General features: G+C 36.7%; 1 protein-coding gene across 1 annotated transcript; it reads right to left on the minus strand.

The window, feature by feature from the left end:
- Positions 1-8,724: 8,724 nt before the first annotated feature.
- Positions 8,725-10,900, minus strand: LOC128991364 (cuticle protein 7-like). Its single transcript, XM_054414172.1, has 3 exons — positions 10,869-10,900; positions 9,801-10,048; positions 8,725-9,061 (listed from the first exon to the last, which is right to left on the minus strand). Exons 1-3 carry the CDS (start codon positions 10,878-10,880, stop codon positions 8,860-8,862), a joined length of 462 nt encoding a protein of 153 aa, XP_054270147.1. The 5' UTR covers positions 10,881-10,900; the 3' UTR covers positions 8,725-8,859.
- Positions 10,901-19,479: the final 8,579 nt, after the last annotated feature.

Here is a 19,479-nt window from a genome sequence, read left to right on the forward strand (position 1 = left end):
ACCACTGCTAGAGTCACCAGTACTATCTACAATACAACAATTATAGTGATATATGAGTGTAAGGTTAGTCTCCTGGGAAGGGTGATGGTGAGGGTGTAGCGTAGTTAGTGCTGGACCTGATAGAGTCATTAGGGTGATCTCCCGGGCCCGCAGCCACCAACCTGCCCCACACCACTGCTAGAGTCACCAGTACTATCTACAATACAACAATTATAGTGATATATGAGTGTAAGGTTAGTCTCCTGGGAAGGGTGATGGTGAGGGTGTAGCGTAGTTAGTGCTGGACCTGATAGAGTCATTAGGGTGATCTCCCGGGCCCGCAGCCACCAACCTGCCCCACACCACTGCTAGAGTCACCAGTACTATCTACAATACAACAATTATAGTGATATATGAGTGTAAGGTTAGTCTCCTGGGAAGGGTGATGGTGAGGGTGTAGCGTAGTTAGTGCTGGACCTGATAGAGTCATTAGGGTGATCTCCCGGGCCCGCAGCCACCAACCTGCCCCACACCACTGCTAGAGTCACCAGTACTATCTACAATACAACAATTATAGTGATATATGAGTGTAAGGTTAGTCTCCTGGGAAGGGTGATGGTGAGGGTGTAGCGTAGTTAGTGCTGGACCTGATAGAGTCATTAGGGTGATCTCCCGGGCCCGCAGCCACCAACCTGCCCCACACCACTGCTAGAGTCACCAGTACTATCTACAATACAACAATTATAGTGATATATGAGTGTAAGGTTAGTCTCCTGGGAAGGGTGATGGTGAGGGTGTAGCGTAGTTAGTGCTGGACCTGATAGAGTCATTAGGGTGATCTCCCGGGCCCGCAGCCACCAACCTGCCCCACACCACTGCTAGAGTCACCAGTACTATCTACAATACAACAATTATAGTGATACATGAGTGTTAAGGTTAGTCTCCCGGGAAGGGTGATGGTGAGGGTGTAGCGTAGTTAGTGCTGGACCTGACAGAGTCATTAGGGTGATCTCCCGGGCCCGCAGCCACCAACCTGCCCCACACCACTGCTAGAGTCACCAGCACTATCTACAATACAACAATGTTAGTGATACATGAGTGTAAGATTAGTCTCCTGGGAAGGGTGATGGTGAGGGTGTAGCGTAGTTAGTGCTGGACCTGACAGAGTCATTAGGGTGATCTCCCGGGCCCGCAGACACAAACCTGCCCCACACCACTGCTAGAGTCACCAGTACTATCTACAATACAACAATTATAGTGATATATGAGTGTAAGGTTAGTCTCCTGGGAAGGGTGATGGTGAGGGTGTAGCGTAGTTAGTGCTGGACCTGATAGAGTCATTAGGGTGATCTCCCGGGCCCGCTGACACCAACCTGCCCCACACCACTGCTAGAGTCACCAGTACTATCTACAATACAACAATTATAGTGATATATGAGTGTAAGGTTAGTCTCCTGGGAAGGGTGATGGTGAGGGTGTAGCGTAGTTAGTGCTGGACCTGATAGAGTCATTAGGGTGATCTCCCGTCCCGCAGACACAAACCTGCCCCACACCACTGCTAGAGTCACCAGCACTATCTACAATACAACAGTATTAGTGATACATGAGTGTAAGGTTAGTCTCCTGGGAAGGGTGATGGTGAGGGTGTAGCGTAGTTAGTGCTAGACCTGACAGAGTCATTAGGGTGATCTCCCGTCCCGCAGACACAAACCTGCCCCACACCACTGCTAGAGTCACCAGCACTATCTGCAATACAACATTGTTAGTGATAAGGACCTGATAGGGATTACTGGGAAGGGTGATAGTATAAGTGCGGCGTTGTTTGAGACTATTTAAATGAAAAATCGCAAGATCACCACGGTTCCTAGAGATCACCACAATGTCAAATTAGTCCTGCGGTAGATAACCATCATGATACTGGGAATGGGGTAGATGATAACTATTTTAACGCAATCGGTGAAAATACAGGAATTGGTATTGAATCCAGGTGTTGGACTTCGATTCCTTGAAACACCCGGTACCGAAAGTTTTGAATAATCAATTATCGGAATTGAACCTTTCATATTTTAAAGGCTTAACCAAGGAATTTCTTTGATCCATGTTTTACGGTTGAACGGCGGTTAGGAAAATACACAAATGTAGGATATGTCTTACAAACACTTTCTTTGCTAATCATCAATGTTAACTTCATTTCAATATAAATATTAATTAACAAATACCCAAGGCCTGGAATCTTCATTTTAAATAATTAAATTACTGAAGGACACGGGGGAAACTCTAAACCCTTACAATAACTCTCTGACATTACACTCTGACACTCTTGATACAGGTGTTACTGATGTTACATAAACTACAAACTTTACTCACGTAAAATTCACTAATTACGTTCTTTTTTAGTTTGTATTTCTTGATGAATAATATCCTAAATCAAATAACTGCACTTGGACATCACAAAAAACATGTTTTCTCAACATGCCAATCCGTCTACACATGAGAATTTTGTTTACATTAAATTGTGTATGTTTACTGATCCCATGGAATCTAGTCATGCTCTTCATAGTTCTTTTACATATTTTATATCGTTACAACTAAATAATCAAAACGTAACTGATCGCACTTTCAGATGCACCATGGGAATAACTTGTTAGAAGGGGTTTTCATATTCGTTAACTAAATACATGATATGGTATAGCTATAATATAATCAAGGTATAAGTAAGCACTGGGGAAATTGCAAAATCTATACTTCCCATCCACATCTATTAGTCAGAACACTTCACGGCACTCTAAGATACTCCTACAAAAATCGGTTGATCAAATTTTGTTAAAAAAATAAATATAAACCTTCAAATATAGAAACTAAAATCATTCAAAGCCTGAACACACAAACTAGCAACAATGCACTTCCACTGCAGTACTCACCTTCGGAAGCATGGCGGAACAATGACGAAATGTCCGGCGGCTCCGCTATATAGCGAGCACCGCGGCAGTTATTATGCTATCAAACCAGAACAGAGTAGCAGATTTTCCGGCAGAGAGAGTACGGAGCGAATTTAACACACACTGTTTTCTGTTTGTGGAAACCGTTTCCACGTGCATCGTTTCCGGAACTATTGTCTTCGTCGCGTCGCGTTATAAAACAGATAATCGGTGAAGTTTTTAACAGTACAGGAGAGTGCTGAGTGGCCGTTCTTCCCACTGGTCCTTGATTTTGTCTTCAATCTGCTTTTGTCTGATCTGCCAGTTAACAAGCCTACTTACCAATAAAATTGTTGCTGTGAAGATTTCAGAATAATTACGTGAAGGATAGTATAAAGCCTATTATGGTCTGCATGCTGAAAAGATCTGTTGCTTATTTACCACTTAAAACTTACACGTTCCTGTTTAGTATGAGAAGCGTAGATATGTCAATACAAACTAAAATTGTTGAAGGGCAACAGTATGTGCCGTAAACTATGTATTGTAGGCTCTAGATTATATTTAACCTAAAAACTAATCGGAAAGCTGTAAAGATCTTGAGCTCCCATAACGCTGATCACCTTCTTCACTACAATAATTTATTAATGAAACTCCAAGTTTCATTTTTAATTAATTTATTTTTACTATTGATATATGTGTTGATATATATTGTTACTATTCCATCTACGTGTTATCGGTGCAACCAGTATAAGTATGGAAATGTATGCAGTTAAATTGAGCCAATGATGTCGATTAGTGTTTTGGATCCCCATCTCCCATCTTAAAGTTTTGGATTGAATCCTTACCAAAGGAACAACTTATTGTATACTATTGCATATTTTTATAACATATCAATAATCAATGTATCAAAAAACTATAGAGCAAATATAATTTTAACAGTTATGCCTACTTTACGATTGTCTCAAATCAACTAAATTCTATTGGAATAAAGAATATGCTATAGCAGGGTACCATATAGGTGGGATATGTATAGATGGTCTTTAAAAATTTAAGAAAAAATATAACCCGGGACGAAATACAGAAGCACCAACTAACAAAATGTTCTTATTACGAAATGTTGGATGCTAAATCGTTAAGCAATGAAAACATGATGCTCTGCAGTTAACAATAATTAATAGGTGAAACATGTTAATTTATAAGATTTATAAGTGAAATTGTCAACTACTGAAGAAGCATTCACCGCTCAATTTCAATTACCGTTGTCCTTTTAAGCAACGGATTACTTCTGATTAGCAAATGGCATGTCAAAACCTTAGAAATCATCTTAGTGTGGCAGAAATCATCAATCTTACATACCGTGTACACAAAGTAATAAATAAAAAACCATCATATAATATATGGGCTCATATATGGGATCTTTAAAATGAATTTAACACAACATGATTTGATCATGTTTCAGATCAATACAATGATAATCTTCAACATTTTCTGGGTTTGCACTAACTTATTCCTTAAAAAGATATTTTCAAGAAATCGGGGGTCCTTATCAAAAAATACATACGACGTCTGTGCATGTAAGTTTAGGTACCAATATTACCAAATACTCTTAAAATTTAGGAATGACTATCGAGTTATAATTACGTTTATTCATGGTGATTCATAGGCAGCTTTTTTGAACTATAGAATATTTCCTTGTATGTACCAAGTACCAATAAGCATCTTCCATCCAGTACAGTGCTGGTCAAAGAGATGGCTCTATGACCAAATATATAGAACAGCATAAACTCTAGATGGCGTTGCCGCAACGCACATTCGTGTTAATGCTAGTTAATGGTAAGAGGTTAATTGGTTAAGAATGTCTAATCTGACCCCAATGGATGGCAGAGGAAAACAAGTTTCATCTTTTTTATACTTGCCGTCCTCTAAAAAGTTCACAACTTAACGAACGGGTTTCTGTCCCACGATAAACATGAGTTCTACTTACTATCCTCATGTTTATCATAATTTAAGTACCAGAGGACCGAGCTTTACTCGGTGATGTATAGTATTTTCGGGAATTCAAATATATACAATATACACGTGTATGATTTTAAACCGATTCTTTTCCATCACGAACACAAATATTACAAAATACCGTCTCAGATATGTAATAGCTAATTCATAAAGGAAAAATGTACGGAATTTTCATTAATTGAATTAGTTAGCTAACCACCCAAGTAAATAGTGTTTTTTACCCTAGCTCATTAAACCTCGGCTTAGTCTCGGTCTTTGGACTTAAGTTAATATGGAAAATAGTCACTATTCACCTGATGGTAAAAAAAGATAGTCGTGGGACCGGTTCCAGCTTAGTATAACTTATATTATCTAAAATGTAAAAATACCAATATATAGTAGTTTAATACTTGAAGAACGCCAGAAGAAGAAAGTAGTAGCAAAGAAAACGAATATAATTATAACTATTATATAATATTAGTTCATCCATGGCACTTGACAATGTCCATTGTCCGAAGAAGCCATTCATAACTAAGGAAGTAGTTGCAGTCGAGAGAAACTGGAGTAAAAACAAATAACAAGCCAATAACGGCAATAACAGACAGATAATGCACGTTGTTACTAGCGCGGAAGTGGCCGGAAGCGAGTTTCCCCGCTATGTTTCCGACTGTTTCTGTCACCCTCAACACGAATACTTCCCCTGCAAACCGAGCGCTGGACCTATTCATCAAAACCTTTACGAAGATGATTGTGCGTGTGCGAATGTAAGAAACGTGTACCGATGTGCTTAGAGATGTATGGTCGTAATTTGCTGGGCGAGTCGGTGGCTCAGTTAATCCTTGTACTGTATCGGCTCACCCTATGCCAACCTGCATACGTTCCACCTACAGGCCTCTGTGGTCCATGTAGACTGGCAAATGCAAGGTAAAAGAGCCCATCCTTTTTTTAAAAACCATCCTGAAAATATTATTTTGCAAATTTTGATTCACAATCTTTTCAATTGAGAGGTGTAGTTGTGGCAACATTTGACGTGACATTTTGCATTAGATAAACATAATGTTGAAAAAAAGGTTGGGGTAAATGTAAAGTTTTAATTTAATTAGCTTCTGCTATTAGCTAATGCAATTTAATTTATAACCTTATAAAGAAAAATTTTGGTAGGCTACAGATACTAGCGAAAAAAGTGGTTACAGTATAACTTGCAGTCTACCTAGTATTATTATGATCACCAATGGTTTTGAAACTGTAGTCCAGGAGCTGAGGAGGTATGAGCATGCATGAAAGTAGTATTAATCCACTTAAGTATTTGCTCCGTTAATATAGTTTTGTCAGCGGGTTGCAACAATGATTTAATTTAAAACTCATGTTACCGTATTTTACTGATACACGTGCCATATTTAAAAGCAGCTGCAGAATTCTTCACGTATCTTTTTTTGTATGTGTTAAAACGCACGTTTCAACTACAACAGCGCGTTTTCGAGGAAAAGTATACAAATTTCCCAAAATATTGAATAGGCTACAGACCAAAATCAACTGTGGGTTGACACAAATTTTCAATCCTGGCTATTTTTTCTGATAGCTGTCTTTAATTTCTGTAGTTGTTTTTTAAAGGAACGCCCTACATTTTCTCCCACGTTAATTACATGCACAAAATATTAAGAATATATTTTTTCATTCTGTATATTATTGTGATTAATACTGAGTATTTTCCTCTTACTCAGTCTGACCAAGGCCCCACTAGAAATTAAGGCCAATAAAATTGTAAACAGCTCATTACCTAAAACATATTTGATGAATCTATCCTTAAGTGTGACCTTTTTTCTATTGTGGCCTTGGTCTGACACGTGAGACATTTATTCTTTTACGATATTATTTCAATTTACCCTTTTTTGTATTGTACATTGTCTCGTGATGTATCTGGGAGGAAATCAAATATTCTTATTCTTAAACCACAAGGACACAGTTGCTCTTGTATATTCGACATTCTAGCTGTTTTTGTTTGTTAAAATGTAATCGTAATTTATCTCGATCTAATCAATTTAGAAGGTATTTGTCAAAATATTTAACGAAACTTAACTGATAAGTACCACCAATTATAGCCCAGATTCCTACTAGATACTCACTAATACCAACGTGGATCGGTGAGCAGCTCACCAGCTCACTCCATTACTATCCCAGAAGAAAGATGTTAGCTGTCTGACATATCACGACTCGCCTCATGGATTTCATTAATACGTAGTTAACTCAGCGGCTCAGAAATCACCAGTTTATAGATTGCCTAAAGTTTAATGCAACTCCTACTTCCTTGTTTGCTCATTTCTGAACTGCATTGAAAGTGTATATTGTATAGCAATCGTTTAACATTTAATTCGGATTTTTTATGGGCTTGAAGTATTTAGTGTTTTACTTCAAGAGAACATAATCGAACAAACCTTTAAGAAAGGTGCTTTGGTCCGGTTTCAAACAATAAGGAAAGTCGTCTGCAATTAATTTAAGTTGTTGGTTGGTTTGAAATACTGTTTATGATAATGTATATTTTACCGTTTCAAAAACGTATAATAAGTAGGACCAAGTGGTAATTTTAATATTTTTAGTTTGCTAGCTTTCATTGACGTAACATTAGACTAGCCGCTAGTTAACATTAGTAAGCGTTAACCATGTAAATAGGTTTTAGCAAAGTAATTCTAAAAACAATAAATGGATCCCGTTATGTCCGCATACCAATGTTTTTTTTTATACCCCCAAAATTACTTACAAAAAACTTCCAGTGAAATCATTTTAGTTAAATGTTCTTCGTGTAACACTACTGTTAAGTTATGGGTGGATATTAAGGATTAAACCTGCATTTTACATGTACTAATATTTATAAGGAAAGCTCTTCATGCATGATTTTCGCCTCGAGGTCACGTGACCAGCTCCCATGACGTCATCGCCACATGCACCTCATGCACGCATTGTCCAGCCAGTTACACAACTGCACGTTCCATTCTGGGTGTTAAAAAGCGTGACTGAATTCGGACACTCCCGCGCCCAGGGCCTCATTTGATTGCCTATTTTCTCATCCTTCTCTTTCTTTTCTTTTCTTCTCTTCTTCTCCCGGCATAATCGAGTTGTGTTGTAACTTCTTCGGGGTGTTCAAGGCTAAGTGTTGATGGATAGAAGGAGGGATGAGTTGTCAATTTTGTTTTCTTTATGTAATTATTTTTCAAATTATTAGAACCATAGTCCAGAGAAGAACGTTTTTAGATGTGTGTATTTTAACGATGGTAATTCAAAATGTATGTGCACCAGACCTTTAATAATGTCGAAGGGAGCAGTCTAGGGTACAACTCACGCTCAACTGTGGGTACAGGGAGTTGTTGAAAAATCTATTGAGTTATGTTCTTCTCCGTGCTATGTTGGGAATAATGAGGAGGTAATTTCCTCTGGTAATATTACAAATGTGGAATTGTGTGGTCACAGACATTTTATCGCATTTATCATATTTATCATTTTTATACGTCCCAAGAGACGAATAAACATTGCCTTTCATATCTGGAATTATGACACATGAACCAACACACTGAACAATTTTCACAAATACATAAAGATTTGCATAAACAGTTAAAAATAAACTGCGAGTAGTTCAGCTAGTTTTCCAACAGCAACGTCCATCAACATTGGTTTCAAAATTAATTAATTGTGTACGAAAATAAATGAGTTTTGCTAGTGTCTACCATATAGTCATGAGTTTTACTGTATACTGTTTTTAAACGAAATACTAAGTCAAAATTTGTAACGTTAATTTATGAATTCTGTCATAGTCAATCTCAATAAAAAGTCATAGTTAGAGTATAATACAGCATGATTGTATTTAAAATAGTAAATTATCACATAGCTTTATAAGATTACAAACAATTTCCCTAGAAATAATTTAAAGATGGATACTAGTCATATGTACACCTCAGTAGGACTGGCGACTTGATGTGTATTAAGGTGCTGATGCAACGTACTGGGCTGCTGGGGCAGCGACTGTGGGGGCAGCGGCGACGTACACGGGGGCGGCGACCCTAGCGGGGGCAGCTGCGGGGGCGGGGTGACGTGCTGGCTCACGGTGGACGACGGCGTTGAACCCGTTTTGAGCGTCGGCGGTGTACTCTACGGTCCTGCGACTACCATCGGGCTCTATCAAACTGGAAATAACAACAAAATGTAAAATTTCACTTAAAATGCAATGGAACAAATATTAAAATCTATGTAGTACTCAATCCCGTATCTTTGGCTTAATTAGAGTTCAACTTTATTTTGAAGATTATCGTAACGGTAGTTTTTAAAGTTCATTTATTTGTCAAAGTAATTTTTAGTTAAATTAGGTTCATTGGTTAAGAGACTGTTTCGAATATATTTGTTTACTAATTTTGGTGCAAAATGTCCGCAAAAACCCCTCCATATCAAGCCTATAGATATACGTTTTGTATTTGCAATTATTATGTATTCACAGTGACATTCTGTATAGTGTTCTGCAATAGAATATTTACAATTTGTAAGTTGATAAGGTTTATTTTTATCATCATATTGCCTGATTTATTTCTCAGGACCTCACGCCTTGAACAATTTAGTCTTTAAAACAAGAATGTATTATTGCATTTACTAAAAATTGACAATTAAGTGTAGAAGATTCGAGATCCGAACACGAGTTTATTAAGAGGTTTGCGTCGTGAGGAAGGAACCAATCACCCATTGCAATAAGTCAACCGCTACAGCAAAAGCTTGATAGGTACAGATAAATTATAACACCGTGATGCTAAACCGAGATATCATAACTTGGGCTGTCAGTTAAAAAAGTGTGTTTTCCCAAAGTGGAATAGGTAACCGCATTGATTAATCAATTTCAGCTTTGGTTAAAATTCTTGTATCCTTAAATAAACTAACCTGTAAGCTCCCTGGACGACGTCTCCGTCGCGTCTCTCGCTCTGGGTTTTAGAGTCGCCGGTGTGTTGGTCCTCTACGTGGTAGGTGAAGGTGTACTGGGGATGAGGGTCGTACTCCTCTACTCTGGGGGCGGCTTGGTACGTGGGGGCGGCTGCTTGGTAATTGGGGATGGCGCTATAGGCGGGGGCAGCAACAGGGGCTACTGCCGCGGACCTGGCGACGACCACTAAGGTGCAACTCAGTAGCAACTGTGGATATGGGGAGGTGGATACTTTAAAGTTTGGTCGAATACAAATATAAAACTCTAACAAGAAGAACTGGAGATGATAAGAGGCTATTTATTTTGTTACACATCTAATGTGTGAATTGAAGATTGAGTACGAGGTGTATAATTGACACTGCTGAATTTGTAAGAAAACATAATGTTGTAAATTAAAAAAAATCTGTTCACGATATTTTATATCCTATTTGGTTATCTTACTTGCTGAAAGTCAGAAAAATATGTAATAACCCACATGATTTTTGTAATTTAAAATCATTATGCCAATCACTAAAACTAGTTTATATGTCGGTGTTGACTGTTTTAAGGCCGAAAAGTCCGGAAATCACTACTAAAAAGTACACTTTTTAATTACAAAATTGGTTTAGTTACTGAAAAAAACCACCATCTACTGATTAAAGCTAATCTGTGCACTTTGAAAGTAATCTCATACGCTTTGCATCTGATACCTTAACCGGCGCAAGAAACATGAATAACGCCCTATTTCAGTACAAATTCTATAACAGGTTCAACTATAAACAGTATAAGATACTTTCTTTAGTCCAGTTGACAAAAACATATTGAATTGTAAAAGTGAAACACTATCTATGTAATTCTAAACGTTCTAGGTCCCAATATAGTTTCATGTTTTAAATATGTTTTATATTGTATTTTTTCCTGAAAGAAATGTTGTCTTTAGCAAAGCTTGGGCTCGTACTAAAACTTGATTCAGTGTTGTATCTACGTCCAACCTTAACCTAATAAAGTAAAATATTAAAAAAAATCTAATAATTAATTATGATACTCACTGTGTGGTACATGTCGATGGTGGTTGAAGACAGTCTGTGTATCGATGTATAGACAGTGTATATATATCCCTGGACATCTGATCATACACTTTCGCGTAATCTACACCATTACTTAATCATATTCCTACTAGCCTAATCCCCTTTGCATTACGGTGGCCTGGTTCTATCCTGCTCTAGAGATGCTACGTTACCTGCTTAGTATACCACTAACTTGGGTGTACACTTGTCAAAACAGTTTGTGGAAAGTAGAAAATCGTTTTAAGGATTTGACGAGGGAAAACAATGAGTGGGCTCAGGAAAACATCAATTTTCTGTCTCAATCATAAAATTGAATCCACATACATACTTGTATTAGTTTACACTATTGATAGCTAAGTGAACTGTTTTACTTTTGCATTCATGCTCGGGAACAAAACCAAACAGCATTTCGTTACTAAATACGCATTCTTTAAATTAAATGTACGTACAATTATTTCATCTAAAAATTAGTTTTATTTCTGATGATTTATATAGCTGACTTAATCAAGCTATTTAGAACAATATCCTTTCGTCAGCTTAAATGCGTGTTTGCTTTTTGATTATTTATTACTATTTACGACGTAACTTTTAACACATCGAGTAGGGTAACGGTGAGTAGGGTCCGGCGAGTAGGGTTGCGGTGAAATAATTTCAAATGGTGCCATATTGATTATCTTCTTCCCAAAGAATAAATATTTCACATTACAGTCGCTTATTTCTGGCTGGGTTGGGATTTAATTCCAAATACCAGTTTTGTAGATTTGATTTGACCTATGTTTTGTTCACCGTACATTTTGTAAAGTAAATAAGACTGATATTACTAAACTTAAATACCTACATTTAGTTTGTTACGGGACATTTCTATTGGAAGCCTATATTTTACTGAACTAGTTAACAAGACCGAAACGCTCGCAGTAGGTCCATATGTTTTCAAAACTAAGATTACATTAGTTGATTTTCATACAACCGAAAAAATGTATTTACTGTATGTATTTAACTATATTACTGTATTTAACTGTATTTACTGTTTAGTGAAAAGAACCTCATTTAAATAGGATAAATACTTTAAATAAAAGTCTAGAGGTTTCCACTAAATATTATTGTTTAATTTATCATACTTTTACAAGTAATTAACAATTAATTCTTTAGAGCAAATAAAAATGAACTACTTTGGTTGAAAAGCCTAAAAGAATGTCTCTTTGTTTATTTTTCTTTTCATAGCAACCAAAATTCAATAAACTATTTAAAACATCTGTCAGCTGATAAATCTGTCAGCTCACTACAGGAGCCCCCTACGAAGACTGGAAGTCCATGGAGTTTTGGAGGGTTCCGAAAAGTCACAAAAAAAATAACAAATAACAAAAAAAAATAATAATAATAACAGCAAGGACAAAGGCGATTTCCATCAAACTAAAATTGGATTCTTGAATGTCACTTTTCTAGATTTGGGTTTGAGAGTAAATCCTCTATTTCGGAGGCAGTCATCTCATCTAAGTGTGTCACAACGTGTGTGAAACGAAGGCTCTCATCGAAAATGTTCCATAAAGAGAAAATCGCCTCAATCTGTATGAACCAAAGTGCTGGTTTCTCACGCCAAAAATGGGGAAATTTTAATTGTGGAGATTGCATTTAAGTTGTGTTGTTAGACGGTCTTGGATTTACTGAATTGTTTCTTTCTTGAGTTTTCTGATTCATTGGATTAACCAAAAAATCTTCTTCTGAATCACCATTTTGTCTTGAATATTCAGAGTCAACTCCAATGACATCATTAAGTTGTTTTCTGAGATCTTGGTTTTGCTCTTCCATCAGTTTTAGTCTAGCCAATACTTCTTCATTGATTTCCATTGTGTGTTCTTGATGTGTTCAATTCGGGGTCACCAATTTTAGTGAAAAGAACCTCATTTAAATAGGATAAATACTTTAAATAAAAGTCTAGAGGTTTCCACTAAATATTATTGTTTAATTTATCATACTTTTACAAGTAATTAACAATTAATTCTTTAGAGCAAATAAAAATGAACTACTTTGGTTGAAAAGCCTAAAAGAATGTCTCTTTGTTTATTTTTCTTTTCATAGCAACCAAAATTCAATAAACTATTTAAAACATCTGTCAGCTGATAAATCTGTCAGCTCACTACAACTGTATATATATTGTATGTATTTACTGTAATGTATTTATTTTACTGCGGATGAAAAAAAAATTTACGACAACCCTAATGGCTTCAAGTCTATTGTTTGAACGATACAAGTACCATATAGTTAAATCAAACTCCAATGTTGCTGCAATAACTGCGCTAGGCCACCAGTCGCACAGTGCTGTGTTGGAGCAATCGCTAAGTTCTTGTAGGCAACATTTTTCCTATTGTACATGGCATCAGAGTAAAACAAATGGAAATACGAGTTTACAAACAATTTATAGGCTAAACAAAATTTTTATTTTATAATTTTTTCATTAATCATAGGGTATAAAAAACTGTGTAAAGTACTTGAATGAAAACTGTATAGTATGCATGTAGGCCTATCCATTATTGTTCTATAAATAAATTGATGAATTGATTGAAAATAATTATACAAAAATATCTTGCGTATTTTACTCATCAATACAATATGCAATAAAAAAAATGTTTACAGTACAGTTTTAAGTAAAAGTTTCTTTTTCATTAAAATCGTTTGTATTTTATTATTACACTCCAGCCACAAGAAATGTGCAGATTTACTATACATGCTTTTTACAATACAAATTTAAAATTTTTTAAAGTCATAACTCCAAAAGTTATTATTGATAAATCTCCCTACCATAAAAATCATTTCCATCGCTCGTTAAGGTGGACATCAAATAACGGCAAAACTTTTTAGCAAAAAACAAGCATTCAAAACCAATCCCTCGCGTTGATAGAGGACTTTTCTGGCATTGTTTCTGTTGTTGTTGTTGCTGTTGTGAGTTACTGAACGATAGGTTCATTGTTCGCCAGCTTCTGGAAATAGTTATTTGTGCAACTAGTGAGCAAAGGGAGCAATTGACTCACTCGAGAGAAATACCTACTCCATCCTGCCGTAGGCGAGTGAGGAATGGTTTCTTGAGTGAGTCAATTGCACTTTGCACTCGAGTTGCACATTATATTTTTCCTACAGTTACCATAAAACAAATACATTGGTAAAGAAACGTTACATATTTTAACACAGAAGTGAACTTTTAATATGTCATTTAATGTGAGGTGACAAATACAACGGTACAACAGCTGACCAGCTGATTTACAGCCAGTGCTGCCAACGTATTTCGCGCGCATACGACCTTGTCTGCATGTTACGCGCTCACTATTTCGTGCCTTCATGTTGCAAATCTGGAGTGAGACAAAGTAATTAGAGTGAGACAATGTTAACATTGTCTCACTGATGAGCGAATTGGCCACTTTGCTTTCTCAAATCAGTGAGAGAACATGCACATTATTAGGTAACTGTAGGAAAAAGTCAATTATAATGAAAAATGTGTTATTCAATTATGTTTACAGAGTTTTAGAGTGATAATAAGGAATTAATTAGATGCTATTTGTTTTTTTGGGTACGGATTTATTAATGGTTATGTACACCCTATGTATGTTCCAATTGGTTTACAGAATATCATAATTTACAATATAGCTTATGTAGTAGGACTAGTGTTTGTCAACCTTTTAGTTTAAGCCATGTGGTCATGGGGATTAATTAACAACTCCCAATTCTATATAGATGTAGCTTTATAACCTCATCATAAAGCAAAATGATGATAAAAAAAAGTATACTAAAATACAGTTGTGAAACCAACTTAAATGGATAGATTTTACTTTTAATTCAATAGGCTACATTAGGTTAAATAGGCACAGCTAATATAGGCCATACGCTGCCTTTTCATGAACAACTGGAACTCGTCTGAAAATTTACAGAAATAATTTAATTTTATGCTAACAATACTCAACTAAGATTTTATAAAATTTACAGTTTGAGCATACAAATTAATTCATGTCGAACGCTAAGTATTTTCACACATGTAAGTTCAGTTTACATTATTAGATACATAACTATTGATAAAGACTCATGAAAACTACATATTTCTGAGTCGAATGCAAATTTTTAAAGTTTACAAGATTGTACTTAATTTTATCTACTTACATTATCACGGGTCATATATTGTCAATATAACAACCCCTTTCCTTACTGATTCTACTCCAGTACCATAGATAAAAGGAGTGGAGTATCTACTCCTTTTATCTACGCCAGTACCACGTAAGGAGAAACACAATCAATTTTGTACTAATACGACAAAACAATATGTCTTCAATCTTAATTATATGTACAAAATATAAATATATATAAATATTTTTATACAACCCAAATAATCGGTACAGTTATCAAATTTTACCACCACTTCTTACTGGTTGGCAGCACATTTGGTAATTGGCCTATACGTTTTTTGCATCAGTATAATAGCGTATACAGAATAATAATGTGGTTCTGTGTTCTACCTAATAAATTGCCGTTCACAACCGCCATTGATCATAGAAACAAAACTTGATCGTAGAACCCCAACAAAACTAATATTTTGTTAAAATTAATCAGCTATGTAGCAGATTAATTGTTTAAACGTTATCGAATGTAGTAGCTTTACTAAAGCCTCCGAACGGGCTGAGGATGCAGAAGATAATAAAGTGGTTTTCCACATTAACAATCAGTTACACGCATCCGCATTTATTTTTACTACTTATTTGTATCATTCAAAACACCTTTTTTTCATAGATTTCGTAGATAAAAAAAATAAATCAAAACCTGATGGAATAATAATATGCTAAAGACAGAAAAATCTGCACAATTATATGATGATTGAAATACAGTAAATGAGGAATTATGTCTATAGAATGTGTGGTTTAGCTGAAATAATTTCTTTAGAATGTTTTATTTTATTTTTCTGATTCACTCTCCTTAACTTTTTATCGACGTCCTAATCCAAACCGTGTAAACATTTCAGATACTGTTTGTTTTACACCGTCATGATTTTAGTTTGACTGTTATACGTCTTTAAGATACGTGGTGTTGTAAAACAGTCGGTCAGATTTTACTAGGCCTTCTTATATTACTTATCCTTTTTATTTAATGTGAAATTCGTACAGAATCGAGTGAAAACTGTTTGAATAAAAAGGAATACATATTTTGTGTCAACGGCATACCACTCAAAATACAATCAATCTGATCGCCTCGATTATAAAACTTGAACTCGCGTCGAAACGGGTCACCCTAGTGATAAAATATATCATTACTTACGACCGTTTTTTAAACTATCCTTTTCAATTCAGCTCTTAGATTAATAGTAGAATTCACTTTACGGTATTGTTTACTTACTTTACATTATTGTTTTGTTACCTTACATTACTGTTTCGTTACTTTACAGTACTAGCTTTGAGCGCTGAGGTCCAAGAATTGAGAGAGAAAAAAGTAAAATTGTAATAGTTTGAACGTCAACTTATCAGGTGTTAAGGCCAATTTAATTGTATAACAATGAGTGAATGGTTGGGACAATAAGTCGTTGCATCACAATCAGTGGAAATGAGAGGTTATACACGAAAATATAACCTCTCTTATAAGTTATGATTAGTGGTTTTAGTAATTAATTGGCGTAAGCCTTTACGACACTCGTAGAAGTTGTCTGTTGACTGATGTTTTCCCTTTGTACTGTTTTATCGTAATTTGCCTGTAGTATACCGTGGATGGCTCGTTATAAACACATGTTAATAACCTCACATTATTTAATTTTTCCATGTTATTTTGTTCAACTTGGCAACCCATAAGGCAAATGTTCAAATAAGCTGTGTAGCGAAATACGAATTTTCCTGAGGGAATGGCTGTCGTCAATCACGTTTTTGCCAGAAATAAATTATTTACAACTTTTGAAGGAAATCGTCGAACCCGTTTTAGAGATCTTTGTGCAAGCATACATTGCTCACATAAGAGTTTAGGATTTTTTTTTTTTTTTTTTTAGGGAGAGGAGGGAAAATGCTTTTACGCACACAGGTAGCCAGCCTGTAGTGTGAGACTCCTGAAATTATCAGACTACTCACTAAAAAACCCCCTCTACTCTGTTGGACACAGACCTGGAATTGTTTGTCACATTACTTCAAGTCAGGCCAACATGTGACCTAAGACCTCAGGGATCGCACCGTTTCTGGCATTTTGATTCTTTATGACCTACACCGCATCCCGGTCAAGGTCGATCTTCTTGGCGCGGAGGATACCCTGGATATAATGTGACACACAGGTCCAATTGTCCTCACCCTCCGTCATAATCGGTATGACCGTGTCCACCGACAGCAGTCCTATTAACTGTTGAGCCTCCAGGCGGGGCCTTTCCCAGCGCTGGCAGTGGAAAAATGTATGTTCCACGTCATCGAGAATGCCTGGGCAGTATATGCAGTCGGGAGACACGGCTTTGCCCATCCTGAACAGGTACGACCGGAAAAAGCCGTGTCCCGTCAGAAATTGGGTGAGGTAAAAGTCCACCTCTCCGTACCGCCGATCAACCCAAGGTTGGACTTGCTGTATCAGTCGCCTGGTCCAGAGTCCCCGTGTCTCCTGTTCCCAGCCCTCCTGCCACAGCTGGTAGGTGCGGGTGCGTTCCTCTGTTCGTGCCTCGTCCTCTCCACGGCGCCGGTAAATTGCCTTTCTCTCCGCCGCCAAAAGTTTGACGGGGATGACTCCAGCAATCACCAGGACGGCGGGCTCGGACACTGTTCGGTAGGCAGATGCTACCCTCAGTGCTGCCTGACGCTGCACTCGGGCGAGCCGCATCCTGTATGCCTCCTTATTTAGTGCGTCTGCCCACACCTCCGCACCGTACAAGAGTACGGACTGGACCGAAGACATTAACAGCCTTCTACGACTGGACCGAAGCCCTCCGAAATTGGCCATCAACCGGCTAAGAGAAGAAACCACCCTAGCGGCCTTGTCCGCTGTTCGGAAGATCTGATCCCGCCAGCTAAGCTTGCTGTCTACCATGACCCCAAGATACTTGGCAGAACGAACAGTTTGAACCTCGACGGCTCCCACCCTCAACGGCACGATGGTGTCAATCCGTTTTTTGTCAAAATCACGATCTCGGTTTTGCTCAGAGCAAGAGTTTAGGATTGAAAATGCACCAGATATAAGATTTATTTTTAATTTGTTTGTTTGTTTACTTTTGCCCTAAATCAGTCTTTTGGTAATCAATAATATGTTTGCATAACGATAAAGTTATTAATTTTTATTCTGCCACACTTTTTCATTAAAATGAGATTTGCCTGTATAAATTGCATGGTAGGTTTTTATACGGTAGATTGGAGACATCCATTATTATCTTAAGTGGCCTATCTTGCGCCGTTGCAAAGCACGGACAAAACAACTAGTTACATTTTTGTAATGATATGAAACATTTTAGACTATGTTTTATCTCCTGTTTTGTTTATTTATTTATAGATAAGCATTTTTAAGTATTATAGCAAGGTTATCAGAACATAAAGGCAAAACAAATAAATATAGAAACGCAATCCTCAGCAAGGATTTGTAGATTAATACCATTTGAATGTTAATGTTATTTGAATGGGTTAATGCCCACTAGAGGTCGTCCAGTAGGCGCTCGACCAACGATATATATCGTCGAGCTCGACCAAAAATGCGTAATGTACAGACTTTTCTATTTTCACCCTAAGCTGTAAATAAAACACGTGATTGGGATTTCTTCCATTTGTTTTGATTTTCTGTTTATATTTCGTTGTTATTTCGTCACCAGCATAGCAACCCATAAGGCCCATATACATTTTTGTTTAATTTTAAATTTGTTTTTTGTCCTTATTTTTGATCCTATTTTAATTTATAATGGGATTCTGCAGCTGTACAGGAAATATCTTTCTAACAGCAGGTATGCGTAGATTTTCACTGCGATGCACACGAGCCAAGAAAAAAGTTTTCAAGAAACATGCTTGTCTATTAATATATAGGATTGCTACAATCGCACGCTATCAGGTATAGGAGTATAATACAAGCCATTGCTCACCTCAAATATTATCACCATTTGTGGCTTTCAATCAAATACCGAGTCAGAGTGTATCTCCGAGATATACAGTTAGAAGAAGAACTTTTCTAACTATCATCAGTTAGTTTAAGAAATGCGTTTTGCTGGTTCGAAACCATAAGGGATTTCTAATCAATTATTAGTTATTTTTATTATTTTAAGGGCTAAAGGATATTGGATTGTGTAAATGTCCTCGAACCTAGGGTTGTGTGGTTGACTTATGTTCCCAGGCTAGTCTCTAAAGACTCTCACACTGTGTGCATCAACTTATCTTACGGCCTCTCCCTATAAGGAATCACAATACGGTCTTGATCATAATAGTTCATCATAATAGTTACAAGGCTACCGAAATCATCTTACTTCTCTCATGCACGTTTTGTCCGATTGGCAGAACTAAAGGTCATGTGCTCTTTCAGTAACTTAACAATCCAAGTTAAAGAAATAGCTGGTCCATCAATCAATCATCCCACACTTTTTTTCATACATAGGTTATGTTCCCATCTTAAAACAAGTGTCAAGACAGAA

This window comes from Macrosteles quadrilineatus, unplaced genomic scaffold (genome assembly GCF_028750875.1).
Source record: "Macrosteles quadrilineatus isolate MER2022 unplaced genomic scaffold, UCM_ALF_1.0 Scaffold_4__1_contigs__length_99947679, whole genome shotgun sequence".
NCBI lineage: Eukaryota > Metazoa > Arthropoda > Insecta > Hemiptera > Cicadellidae > Macrosteles > Macrosteles quadrilineatus.